Source organism: Anolis carolinensis, chromosome 3, assembly GCF_035594765.1.
Source record: "Anolis carolinensis isolate JA03-04 chromosome 3, rAnoCar3.1.pri, whole genome shotgun sequence".
In the NCBI taxonomy this organism is placed as follows: domain Eukaryota; kingdom Metazoa; phylum Chordata; class Lepidosauria; order Squamata; family Dactyloidae; genus Anolis; species Anolis carolinensis.
The window spans coordinates 198,466,993-198,489,369 of NC_085843.1; the positions used below are offsets into that span (position 1 = coordinate 198,466,993).

A 22,377-nucleotide genomic window follows, 5' to 3' on the forward strand; every position below is an offset into this window, starting at 1 on the left:
CTATTGCCATCCAGGGAATGTCTTCAGTTGTTCTGAGTGCCTTCATTAGGACAGTGCTTCAACGTTTCAGATTTGTCTTCTATGGATTCTTTATTATCCTGGCAAACTCACCGTACTGCAGTGATAGGCAACTATGAAAAGCTAAGGGCCCATCCAGACTGGCCCAAAATGCAGTACCTATCTCAGGTTTACCTGGTGTGTCCAAATGGTGCCTCAGGTAAACTTGAATTAATCCAGAGCAAACTGGGATTTCCCAGGGTACTCTAGATTAATGAAACACCTGGTGTGTGCCCTGTAAGGATTGACTCCCGGGACTGCTTGTGCGATCCTGGGAATAAATGCCCACAGCGATCCCGGTTCTTCGGGCTGCTGAAGCCTGAAGGAATGGGATGGACTCCCTACCATTTTCCCCACAGTGTCCCATTTCCCCCCAAAACATGTGAGGGGCCTGTTTGCATTCTCAGGCCCCTCTGTGGAAAGCTCCTGCTGTGTCAAAATGACATGTTTGTGGACGGGGAGGGATTCTCTCCCCTACACCCTCTGGAAAAGCCCAGGGTTGGGGTGGACACTAAATCCTAGGAGGAATTGTGGTATAATATCCCAGTTCCTTCCGGGATTTAGCCATGTCTAGAAGGACCCTAAGGGGCCACAATAGTTCCCCAGCAGATGTTGGAGAGTTACACCATTCATGGAACTCAAATATCCTCTCAGACAAATATTTTTACAATACTTTGAAAGGGAAACATTTTAAGGCACTTCCTTTTTTAAAAAAGGGCCTCTCCTTTGTCTGAATTAGAGGACATTTGGGGCCAAAATTTGACCCATGCATAGAGGTCACTGGCGACTGTTTGCTAGGCCCTGCTATACTGACAATAATGTGTTCAAGGCAAATATATGTCAAGTGAAAATCAAAGCATTAGTAGTTGCTAATGGTTAAGCCATTGGAAGTATTGGTTTGTCCTGAAAGTATTGGTTTGTCCTGAAGGCAGGAAATAGTTAGAGTAATGATATTTTACTGGCATGTGTGTCTCATTTAATGAAAAAAGTGTGCCATTATTTCTTAACAGAAAACGTAGTGCCAGAGGCAGAAAAAGCATGGATAGGCTCCCACACCACAAAATAGAAGAGCAGTTCAGCATGGTTCAGCATGTTACACTTTCATTCAGAACTGCAATATGTACATGTGAAACAAGCAACTGAAAAATAGCTACATAGCGAATGAGAAGGAAAATGGAGACTATGTAAAGATGTGAAAAAACCTTTCAAAGGAGCTTTGCTCTCAGAGATTTTGTTAACCAAGATAGGTCTATATTTTAAAATAATAAAAAATGTGTTAGAAGTTATCCATACAGTTTGAAAAATTACAATATGGAGTTAACATGGAGAATACATTTGTCTAAATCTTGCATTGATTTTTTTCTATGTTAGCCAGGACTTAGCAATAAATCAATAAAACATTTTGCCTTATCATACTATTTTTATCAATGTGTCTCCAAGTTCCTTTGCTTTTTACTTTTTGTCCCTTAACTTATTTGAAATACTCTGTCTTGGATTTGTTCAGCTCTTCTTGTTTCTTCTTCTTGCTACTTCCATTTCCAGCTTTATTTGTATACATTTTATTAATTTCTCACTTCAGCATCCTAGCTATCTAGAATAGCAGTAACGTTTTTCTGTCTTTTTGATTCTCATGGTAACTAAGTTTTCTTCTCCTGTCCTCAAAATTTCCATTTCATGGCTCAGTTGTTGTACCTTCTATGATATTTTGACTTCCTAGCAGAGGCAGCCTCTAACTAACTGAATATCTAAATAAAAATCAACACACACCAAACAACAGAACATTCATTCCTTAATAGTCTTGAAAAAAAATTGAAAAAGTGTGTCTACATCAATTTATTCCTGTCAGTAATTGGGCTCTCGTGATTCGTACTAGCTGTCATTTTTTTAACCATTTTCAAGAACAGCCCTGTGTAGCATACTTCAAAGTAATCTAACTTGAAACTCAAAAAACATGAGTGACAGTGTTGTTATCATCATCATCATTTTTATTATTATTTATGTAGCAAGACTTATTTTATATTTATATAAAAATATATATGCATTCACACAAATGAAAAGAAGTAATGTTACAATATAAAACTGTACTATATAATTGTAAAGCAAATATATATAGAATACTACAATATAATATGAAGCAAACTTACCAACACATGCAATCAAAATATATAAGATTACAAAACAAAATATAAATTAAAATTCCAATAATTTGAATAAACAGATCTTTTAACTGACATTTGAAAATAGTGAGAAAAGGAACAATCCACAAATGTTCTGCAAAAAGACAGCAGAGAGAGTAACTTGGGACTTACATCTTTGTACATGGCTTTGCATGCGTACAAAATAAAACTGAGTAGTTCCACATATTCCATGTTTACCTAGGAGCTGCTGTGACATTATAACGTGTTGGCATCTGTTGCACAGTAGTAGCCAGTAACTGATGCATGATGACCCAATGTACAATGAGAATGGATACAATCAAGGTATTCCCTGCTATACTTCCAAATATCTCATCACATGGGGCTTGGGCTCCGTCCAAGGACTCTACCAGGACAGAGCCCATCACATGACACAGAGCTACTTCCAGCGGGGCTCTGTCCTGGAAGTGTCGTAAGGTGGAGCCCTGAGAACACGGGCAGCTATCTGTATTTACATTAGGTAAACCGGGACAGCACTGGGGGAAGCCGGGTAGTGATGGTTTCTCCTGTGTAATACAGAAGAGGGAATGTGGGGAGCTTAAGGATGTTTTCCCCACTGCCCGTCAGATTTGCCCTGCTGCCCAACTGATTCCCTCGCTTAAGGAACTCAATGTGATGAGGTCTCAAGATACCAGTTAGGAAGTATCACAGCACAACAGGAAAGACTGATAGGCACATCAGAATTTACCGATATACATTGGAGCACTCTTGTCAGGGTCTGGATTTGCAGATTTGCAATTCACAAACAGGTTTCATTTCATTTCTGCAACATTTTTACAGATTTATGAAGTTTAGAAATATAGACCGTGATCAAGATCTTGTCCTTTGTTTATCACTTTTGTTCAATTTAATATTTTTCCTTCCATATGGAAAAAAAAGCCTACCAATCTCTCTGGTGTTTTCAGATTTATTTGTATACAATCATACAGATATGCAGATGTCATTTTCAGAAGTGAGATTTTCTTCAAGATTGCATCAGGATAAGAGAAAGAGAAATTTATTTTCAATTTCTGCCAAAGACCCATAATTATAATTCCTTCTTCCCCCGATGCTATTTGCATTTACAACAAAACACAAAACTGTGCTTTAGAGGCAAAGACACATTTAACTTCCTATTTAGCTTGGCCCTAAAGCATGTTGTTAAAGCTTTAGTTTTCAAGAAAGGATGATTTATTACTAATATTACATTGAAAGTTTAAATTATATTTTAGTACATTGCAAAGTTTTGTAGATGACAAAGCTGGGAAAAGTTAATGGTGTATGACTTGCAAATGCCCTATCCTGGAGATTCTGATTCTTTGCGATGAGATATAAAAATGCTGTTTGTCAATCCCATAGTTCACAGTTAAAACAGAGTATGTGAACCCAAAGCAAGCTCTATATATTACAGTTTTTGGGCTAATGTTATGTGCTATGAATTTCTAATGCAACATAATTAATATGTGTAATATATATAAGGCCTACTAAGAAATCAATTTTAGTAAAGCGACATTCTCTTTCTTCTTTTTTGTTCCAGAATTTCTACAAAGAGATTGAAAGAGAAGAAATGTACATAAGGTTTGTAACCATAATTCACGCAAAAAACTCCAACATTTAGCTATCAAAAAGAGCTACAGTGTGATTGAGACTGATGCTGTAACTTTATAAAATGCCCCCAATATATTACAGTTTGTTGCCTTTCATGCTGTGTGTTAAACACTTGGATACAGAAGAATACATGCTCAAAAATGCATACCCATTCTTCTGTGGTGCATTGGACTCCAACTGCTAAAGTCTTCGAATAAGATTATTTTATGACATCGTTAAGAATTAATTTTATTTTACCATCCTAGGTATTTGTACAAGCTTTGTGACCTGCACAAAGAATGTGATAACTACACTGAAGCAGCCTACACATTACTCCTGCATGCAAAGCTTCTTAAGGTATAATACTTCAAATGTACTTAGTCTTTAAGTATTTCTGTAGCAAGGCTTATGGCTTTCTCATTGTAAAACACCCACTTATATAATACATTGAATAATTCAGAAAAAAGAAAGCTATGGACCAGAACTGTCAAATCTCTAAAGCCAAATTGCAAGGTAAATTTAGATTTCCATGCCCAGGTAAAACATCCAGTGGATATTGATGATAGTAAAATTCATCCCCATGTGACTCCAACGTGAATTTGGATAGCTAATCACAATGCTTTTGGTTAGTTATTTCTTGCAGCACTAGGTAGCTTGCAATGAGATAAAGATGCCAGGCAGCAGGTTATGGGTCAAATGGTTTGTTCACAACTTTAATACAAGTATATTATTTACCAATTGGCTGCATTAATGACTAAAATACTTCCTCCAGTTGACAATGTGTAAGAACAAAGGGATACAGGGCACAGTGGTTTTGAGACCAACAAATGCTCAAGCAGGTTATCAAGCTATAAAGTTCTAAAACATCTGGCAAGTCTTGTCATATTAAAAAATGGAGGAATTCTCCTTCCTTCCATCACCTTCCACTCAACATCCAGGTCAATACAATAAGGTGTTATAGGATAGGGAGAGATAAAAACTTCCCTAACAATTGGTCCCTAGCCCAAACAAGCCATATGGCAGAAGGGCTTACAAAAAGAAGAGGAACAACTGCAGCACAACCTGCTTTGTGCTGAGGGCATGGGCAATAATTTTCACTCTCCATGTGTACATTCATATAGACATGGCAAGTCACAAACAAATGTGGGATTTACACTCCTGCAAGATTTGGCATGACCTTGATCAATTGTGCCAACATGGGATGGCTTGGCACAATGAACTCTTCCAAATGGGGCAGAAACCTGGAAGGTTTATTTTAACCCACTTCCTCCTGGTTTTCTGTCCCCAGCTCAAACCCTACAGGGGTTTGAGTTGGGGAGCTGAAGGCCCATACAAAGGTTGACCTGGGATAATAATAATATAATAATAACTTTATTCTTGTACCCTGCCTCTATCTCCCCGAAGGGACTCGGGATGGCTTACATGGGGCCAAACCCAGGTGAATAGAACAAAACACATCAAAAAAGAAATACAAACGCAAACATAAAATTTTACACCTTAACATAGTAAAATTAAAATGGTGACCATAGTAAAACCTGGCATCCTGCCCCCCAGCCCCCCATTTTCTTCCTCCCCTCCCCTCTTGATGAGTCATTTTCCCATGCCAAGATTATTCTGCAGAAAGGTATGCACTGCCAGCAAGGAGGGGGGACTGGGGGGAGGGGTGAGCGCCCTTTGGCTCTTTCGGGCTCCACAAGCCTGAAGAACCGGGAAGGCTGTGAAGATTGATCCCTGGAACTGCGGAAGCAGTCTCCACAGGCCCAGAACCTGCAAACATCCGGACCTTGGCTTAAGGTCCAAATCTTTCCAGTAGTCATATTAATGTGGAGTAAACTAGGAAATTCCACTTTTCTCCACATTAATCTGGTTTGCCTAAAGTGTTGTTTGGATGCCTCAGGTAAACCCGTTACCTATCACGGATTATTGGGCCTGTGTAGAAGGGCCCAATATCTTTCCATCTGCAATGGCATTAGGACAAGGTATTTGAAGATTACTATTAGTGAAGAAAATGTCTGCAAAGAGAGCTGCCACTGGATTTTAGAAGCCAAAAAATTAGAGGAATTTGTAAGATGACCAATTGTAGAAATAATTACCAGGAGATTATTAAAAACAGAGCTATTGAGGTTGCACATTTATTTGGAAATTAGGCCCTCTTGAATACAATGGCATTAACATTGGAAACACTAGAAAAACATTTGGTATCTGAAATTGCAAAGGCAGAAATAATAGAAAAATAAGGTTGTTGTGTGTTTTCTGGGATGTATGGCCATTTTCCAGAAGTACTCTCTCCTGACGTTTCGCCCACATCTATGGCAGGCATCCTCAGAGGTTGTGAGATATATCTCTCACAACCTCTGAGGATGCCTGCCATAGATGTGGGTGAAACGTCAGGAGAGAATACTTCTGGAACATGGCCATACAGCCTGGAAAACACACAACAACCCTGTGATTCCGACCATGAAAGCCTTCAACAACAAATAAGAAAATAGCTGATTTTAAATCACAGGGTGAAAAGACTTGACATATAAAAGCTGTGACACAGTAGTTCCCAACCTCTGTGTCCCTAGATCTTTTGGCCTTCAACTCCCAGAAACCCTAACAGCTGGTAAACTGGCTAGGATTTCTGGGAGTTGTAGGCCAAAACACCTGGGGACTCACAGGTTGAGAACCACTGCTGTAACATAACATACCCTTCCATATCCTTGACTCTATGTCCAAAACCCATAATAACTCAAAGATCTTTTTCCTGTTCTTTCTTTGCATCTCAGATCTCATTCGTTATTTTCCACAATGAGCATTTTCACCATTCTCACATGGTATTTCCTATTTTGATGCTCACTTCCCTAGTTTGGTGAGATCCATTTGGAGCTCTATATTTCCCCCTTTTTAAAAAAAAACCCATCTTGAATAACTTGAGAAATTAAAAAAATAATCATACAGATATGCTAGTGATGTGAAATCTGAGCATTTGTTAAGAAGACTGCAGAACCTGTTGATATCTTCCTGCAAAATGACTGAAAATGTCACCCCCGAGTAGAGACAAAAGTAGCATGATGTCTCCTCTCATTTAATAATAAGTGAATCTGAAACTGCTAAACTGTCAGTAGGAAAGAGTCCTATGTGCTTTTCAAAAAGAGGTGATTTAGATGTCAGCTTAGTCTAGTAATTTATCTCCCAAACATCTCACATTTGTTTTACAGTTCTGTGATTCAAGTTATCCATCAGCTGAGTGTCTACATGTGTGTATGGAGATTAGATAATTTATTGCTTAATATATACTTGGAGCTAAGACAACCTTATAAATTACTAGTTCTTAAGTTGATATTATAGTGCATAATATCAGATGGGGAAGAGGTAAAAATATTAGAAGTTTATACTATTGAGTAAAAGAATGAAAAATACTTCATTCACCAGAAATCTTTTCCTGAGAAATATTGCTTGCTCAACAATGGTTTGTTTTATAATCTTAATAACTTCTAGAGAGAGTTAGTGAAATGTAATGCAATGCAAACCCCATCTTAGTATGTGTCAATAGCAACAAAATATTTACCTTTTTTTTTTAAATCAAGCAATCAGTATGTCTCGCATGATGCAAAACACAGGGAGTTCTGTACTTCAATGTCCCTCCAGAAGTAGAAGGAACAGTGTTCTGTGAACAGGATTATGCCAAGGTGGCAATGAGTCCAGTAGTTTCCCTTGGAATGGCAATCCATACTTTTACCACACTGTTACTATTATAATTGTTTTTTTTTTAAACTTTTGTATTGTGCTTTTAAAACTTGACTAAGTTTGGGATTGTTAGCCGCCTTGAGTCCCCACAGGGAGAAAGGCAGGCTATAAATAAAGTTGTTAATAATAATAATAATAATAATAATAATAATAATAATAATAATAATAATATGCTGTCAAAAACTTTCATGGCTGAAATTACTGGGTTGCAGTGAGTTTTCCGGGCTGTATGGCCATGATCCAGAAGCAGTCTCTCCTGACGTTTCGCCCACATCTATGGCAGGCATCCTCAGAGGTTGTGAGGTCTGTTGGAAACTAGGCAAGTGAGGTTTTTATCTGTGGAAGGTCCAAGGTGGGAGAAAGAACTCATGTTTGTTTGAGGAAAGTGGGAATGTTGCAGTTGGCCACCTTGATTAGCATTGAGTGGCCTTGCAGCTTCAGAGCCTGGCTGGGGGATCTTTGTTGGGGGAGGGTGTTAGCTGGCCCTGATTGTTTCTTGTCTGGAATTCCCTTTTTTGTGTTACTCTTTATTTACTGTCCTAATATTAGAGTTTTTTAAAAATACTGGTAGCCAAATTTTGTTCATTTTCATGGTTTCTTCCTTTCTATTGAAATTGTCCACATGCTTGTGGATTTCAGTGCCTTCTCTGTGTAGTGTGACATGGTGGTTGTTAGAGTGGTTCAGCAAATCTGTGTTCTCAAATAATACGCTGTGTCCAGGTTGGTTCATCAAGTGCTCTGCTATGGCTGACTTCTCTGGTTGAATCAGTCTGCAGTGCCTTTCATGTTCCTTGATTCATGTTTGGACATTGCTATGTTTGGTGGTACTTATGTAGACTTATCCATAGCTGCATGGTATACAGTAGACTCCTGCAGAGGTGAGAGGATCCCTCTTGTCCTTTGCTGAACGTAGCATTTGTTGAATTTTCGTAGTGGGTCTGTAGATCATCATATTCCCAATGTGATCAGTGGTTCCCTTGAAGTAAGAACACTTTTCCTTTTACCATACATCAAGGAAATCACTGATCGCATAGATTCTTATCATACATCAAGGGAACCATTTATGGATGGTAATGCACCACATTAATCTTGTGGCAGCCATATTTAAAAAATATTGCCCAGTATTATCCATAAAGGGGTATAATACTTAGGTTACACCAACCATTCTGGTATGTATCATCTCCACTATACTTAGCAATGAAACACCATTTGTAACTCAAAAATACATCCAGATGGCAATTTAAGTGATTTTCTGATGGCAAGTATATAATGTGTTAATACCTTTTTTTGTGTAATTGATTTTCAAAATAGGGATATGAGCTCTAGTAGCTTTTTATTTTGCACTGTTGGGGAAAAATAATTTGGGGAGGGTTGAAAAAGTACAGTGATGCAGAACAAAACACATAGTGTGTTTTAAACAAAAGGAATAAATGGCAATCAAACTCTGTCAAAGGAAGAAAATGTAATTGTAAGGGCAGAAAATGTGTAGAGCATATTTGTAAGACCTGTGCAAAGATATTTTCTGCTTTATATATTCATCTTTCCAAAATTGATTGGTAAGTTTTTTATATGAAAAGAAAAATGTCAATGCCATTTGGATGACACTTAAAGGATAAAACTGTCATAGAAAAGCTTTGATTAAAAATGTGTTTTCTAAAATAAAATAGAAATGCTTAATGAGAAATACCTTGTGCGGAGAAAGCCATTCTTAATGTATGCAGCCTAGCTCTTATTTATTCAGTCCTGCTGAGTTCAGTGGGATTTACTCCAAGGTAAGCATGCGTGAGACTGACTGATTCAATGTGCATTCACTCAAAATTGTATTCCATGCACTTCAATATCTTTAGGATTGCTTTGTAAGCTAAGCTGCCACAAGAGCTATACTTTGAATTGGCTTGTAGTAGCATATTACAGAATAGCAGAAAATGAAATAAAAGATTCATTTTTTTTGTATTCAAGGTCTGAATTATAAACCAGCTATCTGAAGCCCATAATTTCTCCTGTTACTTTGAGCAAAGGAATTGGAAAGGAAGGCATTAGTTTAAAATATATCTGTATATTTTACACATAAATATTTGAACAAATCATGTACTTCCTTACAATTATCTTGCACAAAAGCATTAAGTTTGTAATAATTTTACTATGGTCATAAAAAATTTCAGAATCAAAATAAGTTTCTTAATTTGCTGCTGTTAATTACTTGAAGGCAGATAACCTGAAAAATAATGCCTCTCACTATGCTGAATGTAAGACTTAATTAAAAGTTTTTTAAATGCCTTTAGCTCTGTCTTATAAATCACACAAGCATTGCAATTTTGAAGTATTTAGTATAGTTTTATTTCAGTGCTGATTTTATCATGCAGGAAAAACAGTGATTCTAGTTTTTCAGGTGAAATGAGAGCACCAGTGTAGACATTTAGGAACAGTACATCATCTTATGACTATGGGTGTAGTAGTCTGAATCCGTGTTATATAGTCAGTAATTATGTGTGTGTGGTAGGGGGGGTGTCTGTTAATAGAATTGTATGTAGTGTTACTACCCTGTTTTCCCTAAAATAAGACATCCCCAGAAAATAAGACCTAGTAGAGGTTTTGCTGAATTGCTAAATGTAAGGCCTCCCCCGAAAGTAAGACCTAGCAAAATTTGTGTTTGAAAGCATGCCCGCCGAACAGAACACCAGAGCATGCAGGATCGGTAAATGTACATACTATAGAGTGTAGTACAGTACATGGAAATAACGGTAGTAACAAGAAATTCTTGATAGGATTCACAGTTTGTCTGGTTATGCTGGTTTGTGATTACAACTACTGAAGAGTATATAATTTTTTGTTCAACAATAAATGTGAATTCTTCTTCATGGAAAAATAAGACATCCCCTGGAAAGACCTAGAGCATCTTTAGGAACAAAAATTAATATAAGACACTGTCTTATTTTCAGGGAAACATGGTAGTAGTGGTGTGCATTCGGGTAAAAGCTTGTCTCGTTTCATTTCCAGCTTTCGTTGCAGGCCCCGATCAATTTTCAGAAGGCCTCCCGAAACTGGGAGAGTTGTTTTCGATTGTTTTGTTTTGGGGCCCCCAAAAATCAGCCCATTATTGGTGGGGTTTCCCACCCACTGGCTCCCCTTCCTGAGGCATTAGGCTCCTAGCAGGCACTATGCTTCTTCTCTTCCTCCTCCTCCACCCTCCCTCATGTCCGCAATGCCCCGCATTAACTCACAGAAGTCATGGCCAGGCAGTCGTACATCCAGACCTCAACAAGCAAGCAGGAAGGAACCACTGCCCCTCCCTCCTTTCAACTCGGAGAGAGTGTTGGGTGGTGTGGCATGTGTGACTGTGTAGGCACTCGGCTGCAGGCAGGCCTGCATGCCCCACTCCACACACAAACTCCCTGGAAGGCAGGTGTGTGTGTGGCGAGGCACAGGTAGGCCTAGAAAGCACACACTTGCCTCTCAGTGCCTGCCTGCAGCCAAGTTCCAGCACAGTCACACACCCACATGCCTGGAAAGGAGGGAGGGGAGGTGATTCCTCCTTCCGCCCTGATGCTGAGGTCTGAATGTGGGGCTGCCCAGCCGTGACTCCCGTGAGTGAATGTGGGGCATTGTAGGTGCAAGGGAGGGAGGAGGGGAAAGAGAAGGAGCACACATGCATGAAATTTTGGCTCCACACGAAAGCAGGATTTTGTGTCGAGCTGAGATTCATGTGGGGAGGGGGGTTTTCTGTTTCGTGCTTCCGAATAAACGAAAGACACGGAAGAAATGATAAGAACGAAGTGCTTGCACATGTCTAGTTACTAGTAATTCTGAAAGGAATGAATGGTGAAGAGCATACCCTGTTTCCCCTAAAATAAGACATCCCCAGAAAATAAGACCTAGCAAAGGTTTTGTTTGGAAGCATGCCCATCGAACAGAACACCAGAGCATGCAGGATCGATAAATGCACGTATCATACACATGGAAATAATGGTAGTAACAAGAAATTATTGACAGAATTCACAGTTTGTCCAGTTATGATGGTTTGTGATGACAACTACTGTACAGTATATAATAAATGTTCATTTTCTTGTTCAACAATAAATGTGAATTCTTCCTCATGGAAAAATAAGACATCCCCTGAAAATAAGACCTAGCGTATCTTTGGGAGCAAAAATTAATATAAGACACTGTCTTATTTTCGGGGAAACACGGTATCAATAAATTTGTGATACTCTTAGGGCAAGGAAAGTTCAATACAGGCTATGTCTTGAGATTTTTACTATAGCTGTAGGATTCCTTTATAACGTAAAGCACAGAGCTGGGCAAATGTGCTGGAGAAGTACAAAACACCTGCACATAAATACACAGATGCACACTGCTACTTTCCAGGTACCTAGAAGTAACTAAAAGCCCTTTTTCACTACAACATTATAGCACCATGAATCCCCTTCAGCTGCCACGACATCTTTCAGTACAAATTGTAGTATGGTGGGATTGTGTCGTGGCAGATACACTGCAAATCCAAGATGTCGTGGCAATACACTGCAAATCCAAGGATGTGACAGTGCTGCTATGGCGGTTAAGTTAATCCTTGCACTTCTCTACTGCAAAAGACTCCAGAAGTCACTTCTGGGTTTGTTTTCACTTTATTTTCTGTTGAGTTTTACCTGTTTTGTTATGAAGATGGGTTCTATGGGACAAAAATCTGTTTTGGTATGATTTGCAGCACTTTGGACAACTTTTGTCCCTCCTTCTGACAAAACATTTAGATGTTATATGGTATAGAGATGTTGGGAACAGATTTGTGATCACATGGTCCTGCAGGGCACATTTTGCCATCCCTGCTATAACCTATCAACCTCTCTTCCCCCCCCCCCCCCATTTACGTGCCTTTCTGTTTTATTTCGTCCTATTGACATCACTCATTGCTGCAGGCTCTTTCACAGTACAAAGCAAAAACATAAAACTATAGTGCAAAGGCTTCTTAATTTGAAAAATCTTCTTCTACTGATAACTGACCTACTGTCCACTCAGTGTTCAGGTTGAGCTTCCTGAATGTCCTGAATGTATTAAAGGTACATTAATCACATGTTATTCCCTTCATTTTCTCCAATGTTTGCATTTAATTTAGTGGTCAGAAGAACCATGTGCGGCACACCTTACTCAGCGGGATGGATACCAGGCAGCCACACAAGGACAACTAAAAGATCAGCTCTATCAAGAAATTATCCACTACTTTGACAAGGGCAAGGTAATTTTTAAAAAGCATGTTCGGTTGCTTTTACAGCAAAGTTGGGAGCTGCAAATGTGCCGAATGGCAAAGAAATTATTCATCAAGTGACCTTGTATGAGCTTTTGTATTGTACTACTGAGCATTTTAAATAACTAGGCTGGAGCTGTGAGCCATAAAGAAGAAAAGGGTGACAAGGATGATGATGTCGATGATAATCATGATGATGATTAAAGTAACAATCTATAGAAACAATCTGCTTATAAGTATTAATATAGAATGTGCCAGGATATAAAAAGAAGACTTCTCATTCTAAAGCAAGGAAACCTGTAGTTTTTTAATTATTAGACTCCAGGTTTCATCAATTCCAAGCAACATGATCACCAATGTCTGGGTGGCCACAGGTTCTCTCCCCAACCTTCCAAGGGCATGGTAATAATTATTTATGGTAATAATTATGGACAATAAGTATGGGCAACATCTGAGGAAGAAAAAAAAGGAAGATGTCATGATCTGAATGTAGACTTGGAATCTTTGATATTCAAAGTCTACTTCAGAGTAGTCTTTCTCATTTTAGTGGTGCATTCATGATATGGTTGGGAGTAAGATGTTTTGGTTCCACCCAGTGGCTCCTCTTCCCAAATGTATTAAGGATTTTTTATTTTGGCTTTTTTTTTAAACACCCCCCATTGTATTACAGGCATGTTTTGTTTACAATAAAATTGCTTCCCCTCCCTCCTTCCTCCCCACATCTTCTCTGTTGACTTCCTGTTTCCTGGGTAGGTGATATTACTACTTTGAGCATATGTGACGGATGTCTTCCATGATAACAGCTCTAGGTTAAAGCCTCTGGCTGAATGGTTTTTCTAGATATTTCTAGTGAAAAATTATTCCTGTTTCAAATTTATTTGACGCCCTCAAACTATTGCTGTTTTTCTTTTTTAATAAAGTGCAAAAATAGTTCCCTGTTCTTTCCATAATCACTGTTTTCCCCCCTGCCATTTTAAATATTTTTAATTTTTAAAAATTTTCAAGATTATAGTTTTTGTGCTGCATTTCGAAGCAAGCCAAATAATACACATTTGAACAAGAAATCACTGTATGGTTTTTAAATCTGAGATAATAGTTTACAATGTGCAGAATCTACTCAACTCACCTCTACTCAAAGCCTTTCTTCACCTTATGATAACAAGGATGTATTTTGGGATAGACAGCAATAGTTACTAGCTGTCCTTGGCAGAGCAGCCATTCTGACAGCAAGTCATAGCATCCTGCTGGGGTTTCTGTGACTTGTTGTCATGATCCCCAAGAGAAAAGTCACCTTCAGGAGCAGAGGAAGACCTTTTTTTAAGCTCAAGCTTTAAGCTCTCACTGTTCTTAGAAAGGAGTTGCTTGTAAAGCAGGGATCACAATCTTTACTTGTGTCATTTTGGCATGCAACAATGAATTCCAAATGTTTCCTTGTTGCTGGGTGAGACACCTTTTTTTTTTTTTGCACATTTTGATTACTTTTTGCACTGGGGAGCGGGAGTGCAAAAGCAATATTTTTTTGAAGAAAATGCTATACTTCCTTCAACATACTCTGCTTTCCTGACAAAAAAATGTTGCACACAATTTCTTTAAAAGTCCTAAATTAAAATACACAGTTTTTCATCAGGTGACCATTTTTGTCACAGAGTCATACAATCATAGAATCATAGAGTTGGAAGAGACCTCACGGGCCATCCAGTCCAACCCCCTGCAAGAAGCAGGAAAATCTCATTCAAAGCACCCCCGACAGATGGCCATCCAGCCTTTGCTTAAAAGTCTCCAAAGAAAGAGCCTCCACCACACTCTGGGGCAGAGAGTTCCACTGCTGAACAGCTCTCACAGTTAGGAAGTTCTTCCTAATGTTCAGGTGGAATCTCCTTTCCTGTAGTTTGAAGTCTGTTTATGAAGCGACACATAAAGTCCTTTTCCCATTGACCAGTTTTGCACCGGATTTTTTTATTTTTATTTTTTTGGGAAGGGGACACTGAAAGAGCTTCTGGTATGAATAGGAGGTTGATTCCCTTTCTCTTTGTCAACATATTTCCATTTCATGCCACATCAGCAAGTGTACAGCAGTGCTTAATCATTTCACTACAAATACATATTATTCCCATGTTCTCCATACAAACAAATATCTAGCTATGGAGGGATGAAGACATAGTTAGTTTAAACCCAGTGTCAATGCCTTTTGGATTTCTTTGTTGACGAATCTACTTGGGAAAGATAAAGTAATAGGACATAATTGGAAGAAAACTGGGCATGAGGTAGAGTTGTGAACATCACTGTCAATTTATCATACATGGTTGTGATGGTAACATGAGATAAGTGACCTGAGCATTTTCTTCAAGTTTGCTGACCACACTGAAATTCATTAGGTTAGGGGATATTATTGTTTATCATGTTTTTATCCTGCCTTTTCTTTGAGGCATAAATGAACAACTTCTAGTCTTGGAGATGTTGGATTGCCATTATGCAGCCGGAGCCCCCTCCTGCAGGACTGCTGACCAAAAGGTCTGCGATTCGAATCCCATCTGTCAGCTCCAGCTTCCCATGAAGGGACATGAGAGAAGCCTCCTACAGGATGGTAAAACATCCGGGCGTCCCCTGGGCAACATCCTTGCAGACTGCCAATTCTCTCACACCAGAAGCGACTTGCAGTTTCTAAAGTCACTCCTGACACACACACAAAAATAGTTGCCAGTGGTTTTACCCACCCCTGTTTTAAGGTTTAGAAGAAATTCAAGATACAAATCTGGTATTTTTCACCAATGTATCAAAAATAATTAATTATAGTATGGAGGAAAAGGAGGAGAGCTGTCCTATTAATTTTTGCAAAATCTGGTATGGGACAGAATAAGGATGGAGGAAAAAAGGTCCGGAAAATACATTTTAGGCAATGCAAGAAGCAAGAACACAGATTGTAGAAACTATTTTGCATCATCTTTGCTTTTAATGTTTTCAATTGGAAGAAAACACTTCTGTGCCCTGGTTATTTTAAATACTGACTTGTGCATTTCTGCTACCATGGCACTAATGAGCTGCTTTTGAACAGCAGGCAAAATACCTGTTTACAGTGCCTCAACCTGTGCAGCCTTCTGCAAAATGAGGAATTCACAGTTTGTAAAGATGCCATTTTGTAGAATAATCTGGGTTTGATTTTAGCCTCAATTGTGTATTATTCTAGTTGTAAATAGGAAAGGGGAAGTAAATGTCTGCTTGTTTAAGAACTGCTGAATGTTTGCTTTATCTCCCTTTTGCTTGCCTTTTGGAAAGATCAGCAAAATCTGTACTGTTCTTAACTGTTTTGTCAGCACCCAAGGAGCGGTGTTTAGAGCACTCCCCATTGTTTATACGCTCTTGAATTTTTCTGGCTGAAAATTCTAGCTATCCCTTATGCTTACTTTGTCTCCTAACCCTTTTGGAAACTACAGTATGGGCCAATTGACTCCATAGCTGGGTAAATTGGCAGGGACAGGAAACAACCACATTTAATAAAAGCCAAATGAAAAGTTAAAGACTATTTCCTATTAAAGTTCGAGGCTCACCGTTATATATCAAAGGGACAGGGTATATGCCATTTTTCAACTTTCGAAAAGGGCCCCCAAAGCACCATAGAATTCTAAAACATAATGAAACAAATTTCAACACAATACTAAAAACAGTCTCCTTGGCAAAACCTGTCACAACTAGGCAGCAAAATGAAAGCAATCACATGCCATAATTCAAGAGGTAGTCATTGCTCTCTTTGGCCTACGTCTAGTTGCTAGTGCTGACCAGAATAGATCCATTGATTCAGTGCAGTTGATATAAATATGGACATATCATTCAGTAATTTATTCAGTGTATCTATTCTCATTGGGGCTAGCAATTGATATACAGGCCTGTGCTCTGTGTACCTCCACAAGAAAGATGACTACTGGGAAGAAATCTGCAAGATTTATGAGTACGAGGAAGATGGACTATTTTATTATTCCTCATACTTTCCTTTCTGGCACCTTGGAGCAGGACATCTTAACCTTTTTCTGCTTGGGGGCTTTTTCCACCTGATAAATTTTTAAATGACCCCAGACATCTATATCTATCTATATATCTATATATCCATAATAAAAGTGAAACCCGTATATGTGTATGTGGCACGGGTGTCCACTCACACAGACAGCTTCCGGCCTCCACAAACAGGCTACAGTTCCCAGTGCTGAGGAGCCACCAAGCCACTCTTTTCCACTGACATTGCGGTTACAGCGAGCTCCATGAACATGCAACCTAAACCCTGTCAATGTCCTTCCCAAACACTACGGCCCACCACCCAAGGAATGCTTTCGTTTGGGGACCATTTCATCCTAGATTTTGCATTTTCCTCCACCACAGGCAGGCATCCCAGGGTTCTCCATTGGTGTGAAATTTGCATGACCCCGCCTACTTCCCTTCCCTTTCAAATCTGTCTGCAAAACTAACAGAGCAAAACTGAGCACCAACTAAATTTCCTGGAGGAGTTTAGGGGATTGACTTCACATAGTGGAAGTTGTAGTTCACCCTGCATCAAGTCAGAGCACTGTGATTCCTACTGGGGAATTTAGAGGAGTTGTAGTTCACCTACACCCAGAACGCTATGAACCCAAACAATGATGGGTCTGGGCCAAACTTGCCATGCATACCTGATAGGCCCAAATTTAAATACTGGTGGGTTTTGAGGGGAATTGGCCAGGACATTTGGGAGTAGTAGGTACTGGGATTTATAGTTCACCTGCAATTGAACCCTACCCATGATGGATCAGGACCAAACTTGGCACACAGAGTTCCCATAACCAATAGAACATATTGGACAAGTTTGGGGGAAAGGGACTTATAGTTCACCTGTATCCAGAGAAACAGTGACCCCACCAACAATGGACCAGGACCAGACTTTGCACAGAGAAGCCTCATGGCCAACTGAACATACTGCAGGGGTTTGTGGGAATGGGCCTTGATTTTGGGAGTTGTAGTTCACCTGTATCCAAAGACCACTGAACCCAGCCAGTGACAGATCTGGACCACACTTGGTACACAGACCCAAAATGGCCAACTTTGAATACTTTCAGGGTTTGGGGAGGATTGACCCACTATTCTGGGAATTGTAGTTCACCCACTCCTAACTGAGAATACCTAACAATCAAAGACAAATAATGTCTTTATCAAATAACTCGGGCATTGCCGAGTTCCCAAGCTAGTTATATATAAAAATCACATATTTACTGAAAAGAAACCAGCACTTGTAAGACTTGCTAAACTGGCTGGTTTTCATTATAGTGGAGTCCAGCTGATGCATTTTCTGCAGAGTCCTCAGTAAACACTGCAAAATTCAGATTTGTGTAAATGGGTGACATTCAGAAACCTTTTACTGTTGCCAATTTTATTGTGGCTCCAACACTGAGCTAAGAGGGACCCCACAGTTTAAGAAGCAGTGCTTTAGAGCATTGGGATTTGTCTCAGGCTTGACATCTGGAGTTAAGGACCATCCAATGCTAGTATCTGGTTGTTTTTTAAATCCTTGTTTCAAGTTTGATAAAAGTTTTCAGAATAATGGTGTCTGAGCCTCACCCTATTAGATTGCTCACTGTTTTTTGTTCGATAGGAAGAATTTGTAAGCCAGCAGCACAAGACTGAATGAGCAGTAGATCACCTCTGATGATAGTACTAGTTTTGCCCACAATTGGTCTTAAATCATACTTTTATTGAGTATGAGAAGCTGTGTTTTGCACTAAACTGGAATCTTTGCAGAAAGTGATAGTTCATGATTTAAGGCTCAGTTTAAACAACCTTATTTATTTTCACCTTTCATTTTTGAAAAATATATATCATTTTAAACCTTATAACCTTTCTTCCCATGTAAAATGACCTTTTGCTTCATTCTGCGTCTTCATGCCATTTTTACTGTTGTTTTCTCTCAAGTACAGTCTGCCTTCCATTTCCATTCATGGATTCAACCACCATTACTTGAAAAGTATTTTTTTAAATATTCCAAAAAGCAAAACTTTATTTTGCCTTGTTGTATAAAGGACACCATTTTACTACACTGTTGTATATTGTGGGAATTGAATATTTTGATACCCATGAAAGGTCTTGAAACCAAACCTCAGCAGATATTCATTCTACTTTTCTGTTGCAATGCCACAATCATTTTCACTTCTTCCTGGCAAGAAGATTGGTTTGCTTTATTGCCATTTGTAAGTGAACGAAATCTTCACTTTTCAGTGCTGAATATGTACTGTGTAATGACCAACAAAAATACAATGAAACAGGAACATTTATAAAGCAAAATATATCAATAATGCATTTCTGGCAGGAAATTGATTCCCCAGTTGTACTTCTTTTTAATTATATGTACCAATTCCATAGCATGCTTCAAGGGCTAAGCTTTTTGTAAACACTGATGTATAAACTGAACAAGATAATTGACAAACTATCACATTACCAATTTAAAAATTAATCTTAGAGCTAAATGAAAAAATTGAGTAAGTAAATTAATTCCCACTCTGGGGAAAAAGACAATTTAAATATATACTTCATTTCTGCAGAAGTGAAAAATAAATTTTAATATTGAGATATTTTTGAATTGTATTTTTTAGTTAGTGTGTATTTGATATGTACTAGGTCAGAGAACTGGAAAACTAAAATCTTTATTGAACACATTAGAACAAAGTTTAGTATTATTTAGTGGCAAAGGGCAACGAAAAGATTTGCTTCGGTGCTAGCTTAGTTTTTCTCAGGATTTCGTCAGGTTTGCTTTCTTTTTATGTGCGCACATTTATGGGTTTGATTTGTTACAATGTTACCTCTTAAATGTATTCTTAAATGATGTTTTGCCATTGAATCCTCCCATTTTACTGAACTGTCAAATAATTATGCAACCCGTGGTCTATTATCTCTTAGTGACACTTAAAATTAAATGTACTGAGTAACTGGGTTGTGCTGGCAAGTGTGAAATTATTTTCCTTTCATGCTCACATGTCCTTTCCAGAGTCCTTAGTCCCTTACTTTTCCCCCAACTTTTTGCATTCTCATTACTTACATCATTAATCAAGCTAAATGATTTTTGGCCATTCTTGAATTCAGGAATGTGTGATAAAAATGCTGCATTCTCCACCTCCTATTTTTTCATGTCATAGTCCAACTAATAAATTATAGCAATCCCTTATAGTAAATTGTATATCTTATTTTTTTTTTGTGCTAGAGTTATCTGTTAACACATGAAATAGTATACAGAGTTGCTTGGAATGTGATTTTCCTGCTTCTTGGCAGGAGGTTGGACTGGATGACCAGTGAGGGCTCTTCCAACTCTATGATTATATTATTTGCAATGGAGCTTCTTCAAGCAGTAGGAAAAGTGCTTAGTTTATTAGATTTCCATCTTGAATCCCCAGATGTTTTGAGCCACAGCGCCCATCGTTCCTAATTGCAATTGGTAATGACAATGGTAGTACAGCAACATCTGGGGATCCAAGCTTGGAAATACTGGCTTAGACTTCCAACCCTTTTCTAAAAACCCATTCTCTCCCGTCTAAATGTATTCGGTTTCTTGGATTTCACCGTCTGTCTGCAAGGCAAAGGATTTGAAGAGACTGTTTCTCAGAATAAAAATAATGGTATGACATGAATTAAGCATCGCTTCTGACAGACTGATTCATTCCATACACTTGCTTCCTCAGTGCTTGGGCTAGCATTATTTAGCAAGCCTAGAAACTATAGTTTTCTGCCAAATGTGTAGGTCGATCTATATTCTTTCTTTAACTATTGAACCAGTTCTTTCATCATTGATTTTTTCCAAATTGTGAAATAACATAGAAACGTGCTATGCACCTACAAAACAGAATGTGATGCTGCTTAGTAAAAATGTATGTATTTACATTGGTATTTCTACACACTTATCTTTAATAAACGGGGCCCTTCGTGTCCGCTGTGGCTTGGTTCCACTATCCCCATGTTGTAGTAAAATAGCATCCCTAGTATAAAATTATGAACAACTTAACCAAGTGCCAAAGAGAGCCTTAGGATCTATGAAATGGCAGGAGAATGCAGTCAGGCATGCTTGCCTACACATAAACGTAATGCTCACTGCATGGCAAAGCCAAGTTTTACTTTTAAGATTTTTTGCTACAAAATATTTCCATGCCATGGTTGGATGAATCTATGGATAACAAACCCATGAATATGGAGGTTCAACTGTACTGATAGTACAAAAGTCTGCATATCTATTTTGATTTCATCTTATAAGTTGTCTTGTTATGTTCTTTTGAAAAAGTGTAATCTTCTCAATAACTATAATAAAAAATAATACATAATTTAAGAGGCTCTCCTTTTCCCAAGGCCCATATTCTTTTATGAGAGGGCAAGTTTACTTTTGCAGGCTTGAGCCAATGAATTGCTTTTCCACAGAGAATTCACAAGTAATTAACCTTCCGTTTGCAATACCTGCTTAACATGCTGGACCAGCATGAGGCTTTAGTTAGCCTCTAAGTGGATTATATAGGAACCAAGCAGGTGAAGAATGAAATCATAAGAAAAACAGGAGGAGATTAGGATAGCAGTGTAACATTAAACTGGGTATAAGTGTGTTTGCCAAGCAATAAGAATTCTGTAGTGAATGATGTCTGTCCCCTAACAAAATTCAAAATGAAGAGTGCTGCCAACTTCTGTGCTGGTCATGGACCGTAATAAAGTCTTGTTGTTGTTGAGTGCTACCAACATAGCATGGGATATTTATTTTCTTCAAGGAACGAACTAAAATGCCTTTCCTTTCATGCTTACTTTTCAGTCAAAGAAAGGCTTGTGGGAATGTGATCTGAATGGTATGGAATCATGGGAGTTGTTGGGTTGTTGTATGTTTTCCGGGCTGTATGGCCATGTTCCAGAAGTATTCTCTCCTGACGTTTCGCCCACATCTATGGCAGGCATCCTCAGAGGTTGTGAGGTATGGAGAAACTAAGCAAGGAAGGTTTATATATATCTGTGGAAAGTCCAGGGTGAGAGAAGAACTCTTTGTCAGTTGGAGGCCAGTGTGAATGTTGTAGTAAATCATCTTGATTAGCATTGAAAAGCTTCATCTCCTGGCTTCTACCTGCCTGGGGGCATCCTTTGTTCAGAGTCGTTAACTGCCCCTGGTTCCCATGTCTGGAACTCCTGTTTTCAGAGTGTTGCTTCTTATTTACTGTTCTGATTTTTGAGTTTTTTTCATACTGGTAGCCAGATTTTGTTCTTTTTCATGGTTTCCTCCTTTCTGTTGAAGTTGTCCACATGCTTGTGAATTTCACTGGCTTCTCTGTGTAGTCTGACATGATAGTTGTTGGAGTGGTCAAGCATTTCTGTGTTCTCAAATAATATACTGTGAAACATGAATCAAAGAACATGAAAGGCACTGCAGACTAACACAGCCAGAGAAATAAGCCATAGCAGAGCACTTGATGAACCAACCTGGACACAGTATATTATTATTATACAACAACCCTGTGATCCCGGCCATGAAAGCCTTCGACAACACATGGGAGTTGTTGTTTTACAAGGTAGTTTGCTTCCTCACCAAACTAAAAATTCCAGGATTCCATAGCGTTGAGCCATGAC

The 22,377-nt window shown here is 38.7% G+C and overlaps 1 protein-coding gene across 1 annotated transcript in view; it reads left to right on the forward strand.

The window, feature by feature from the left end:
• Window positions 1–22,377, forward strand: part of dock1 (dedicator of cytokinesis 1) — a 557,290-nt gene that overhangs the window by 453,381 nt on the left and 81,532 nt on the right. Inside the window, exons 36-38 of the mRNA XM_062976064.1 lie at window positions 3,769–3,809; window positions 4,085–4,175; window positions 12,655–12,774. Of these exons, the coding sequence (XP_062832134.1) occupies window positions 3,769–3,809; window positions 4,085–4,175; window positions 12,655–12,774 (252 nt within the window). The remainder of the gene's footprint in view (window positions 1–3,768; window positions 3,810–4,084; window positions 4,176–12,654; window positions 12,775–22,377) is intronic.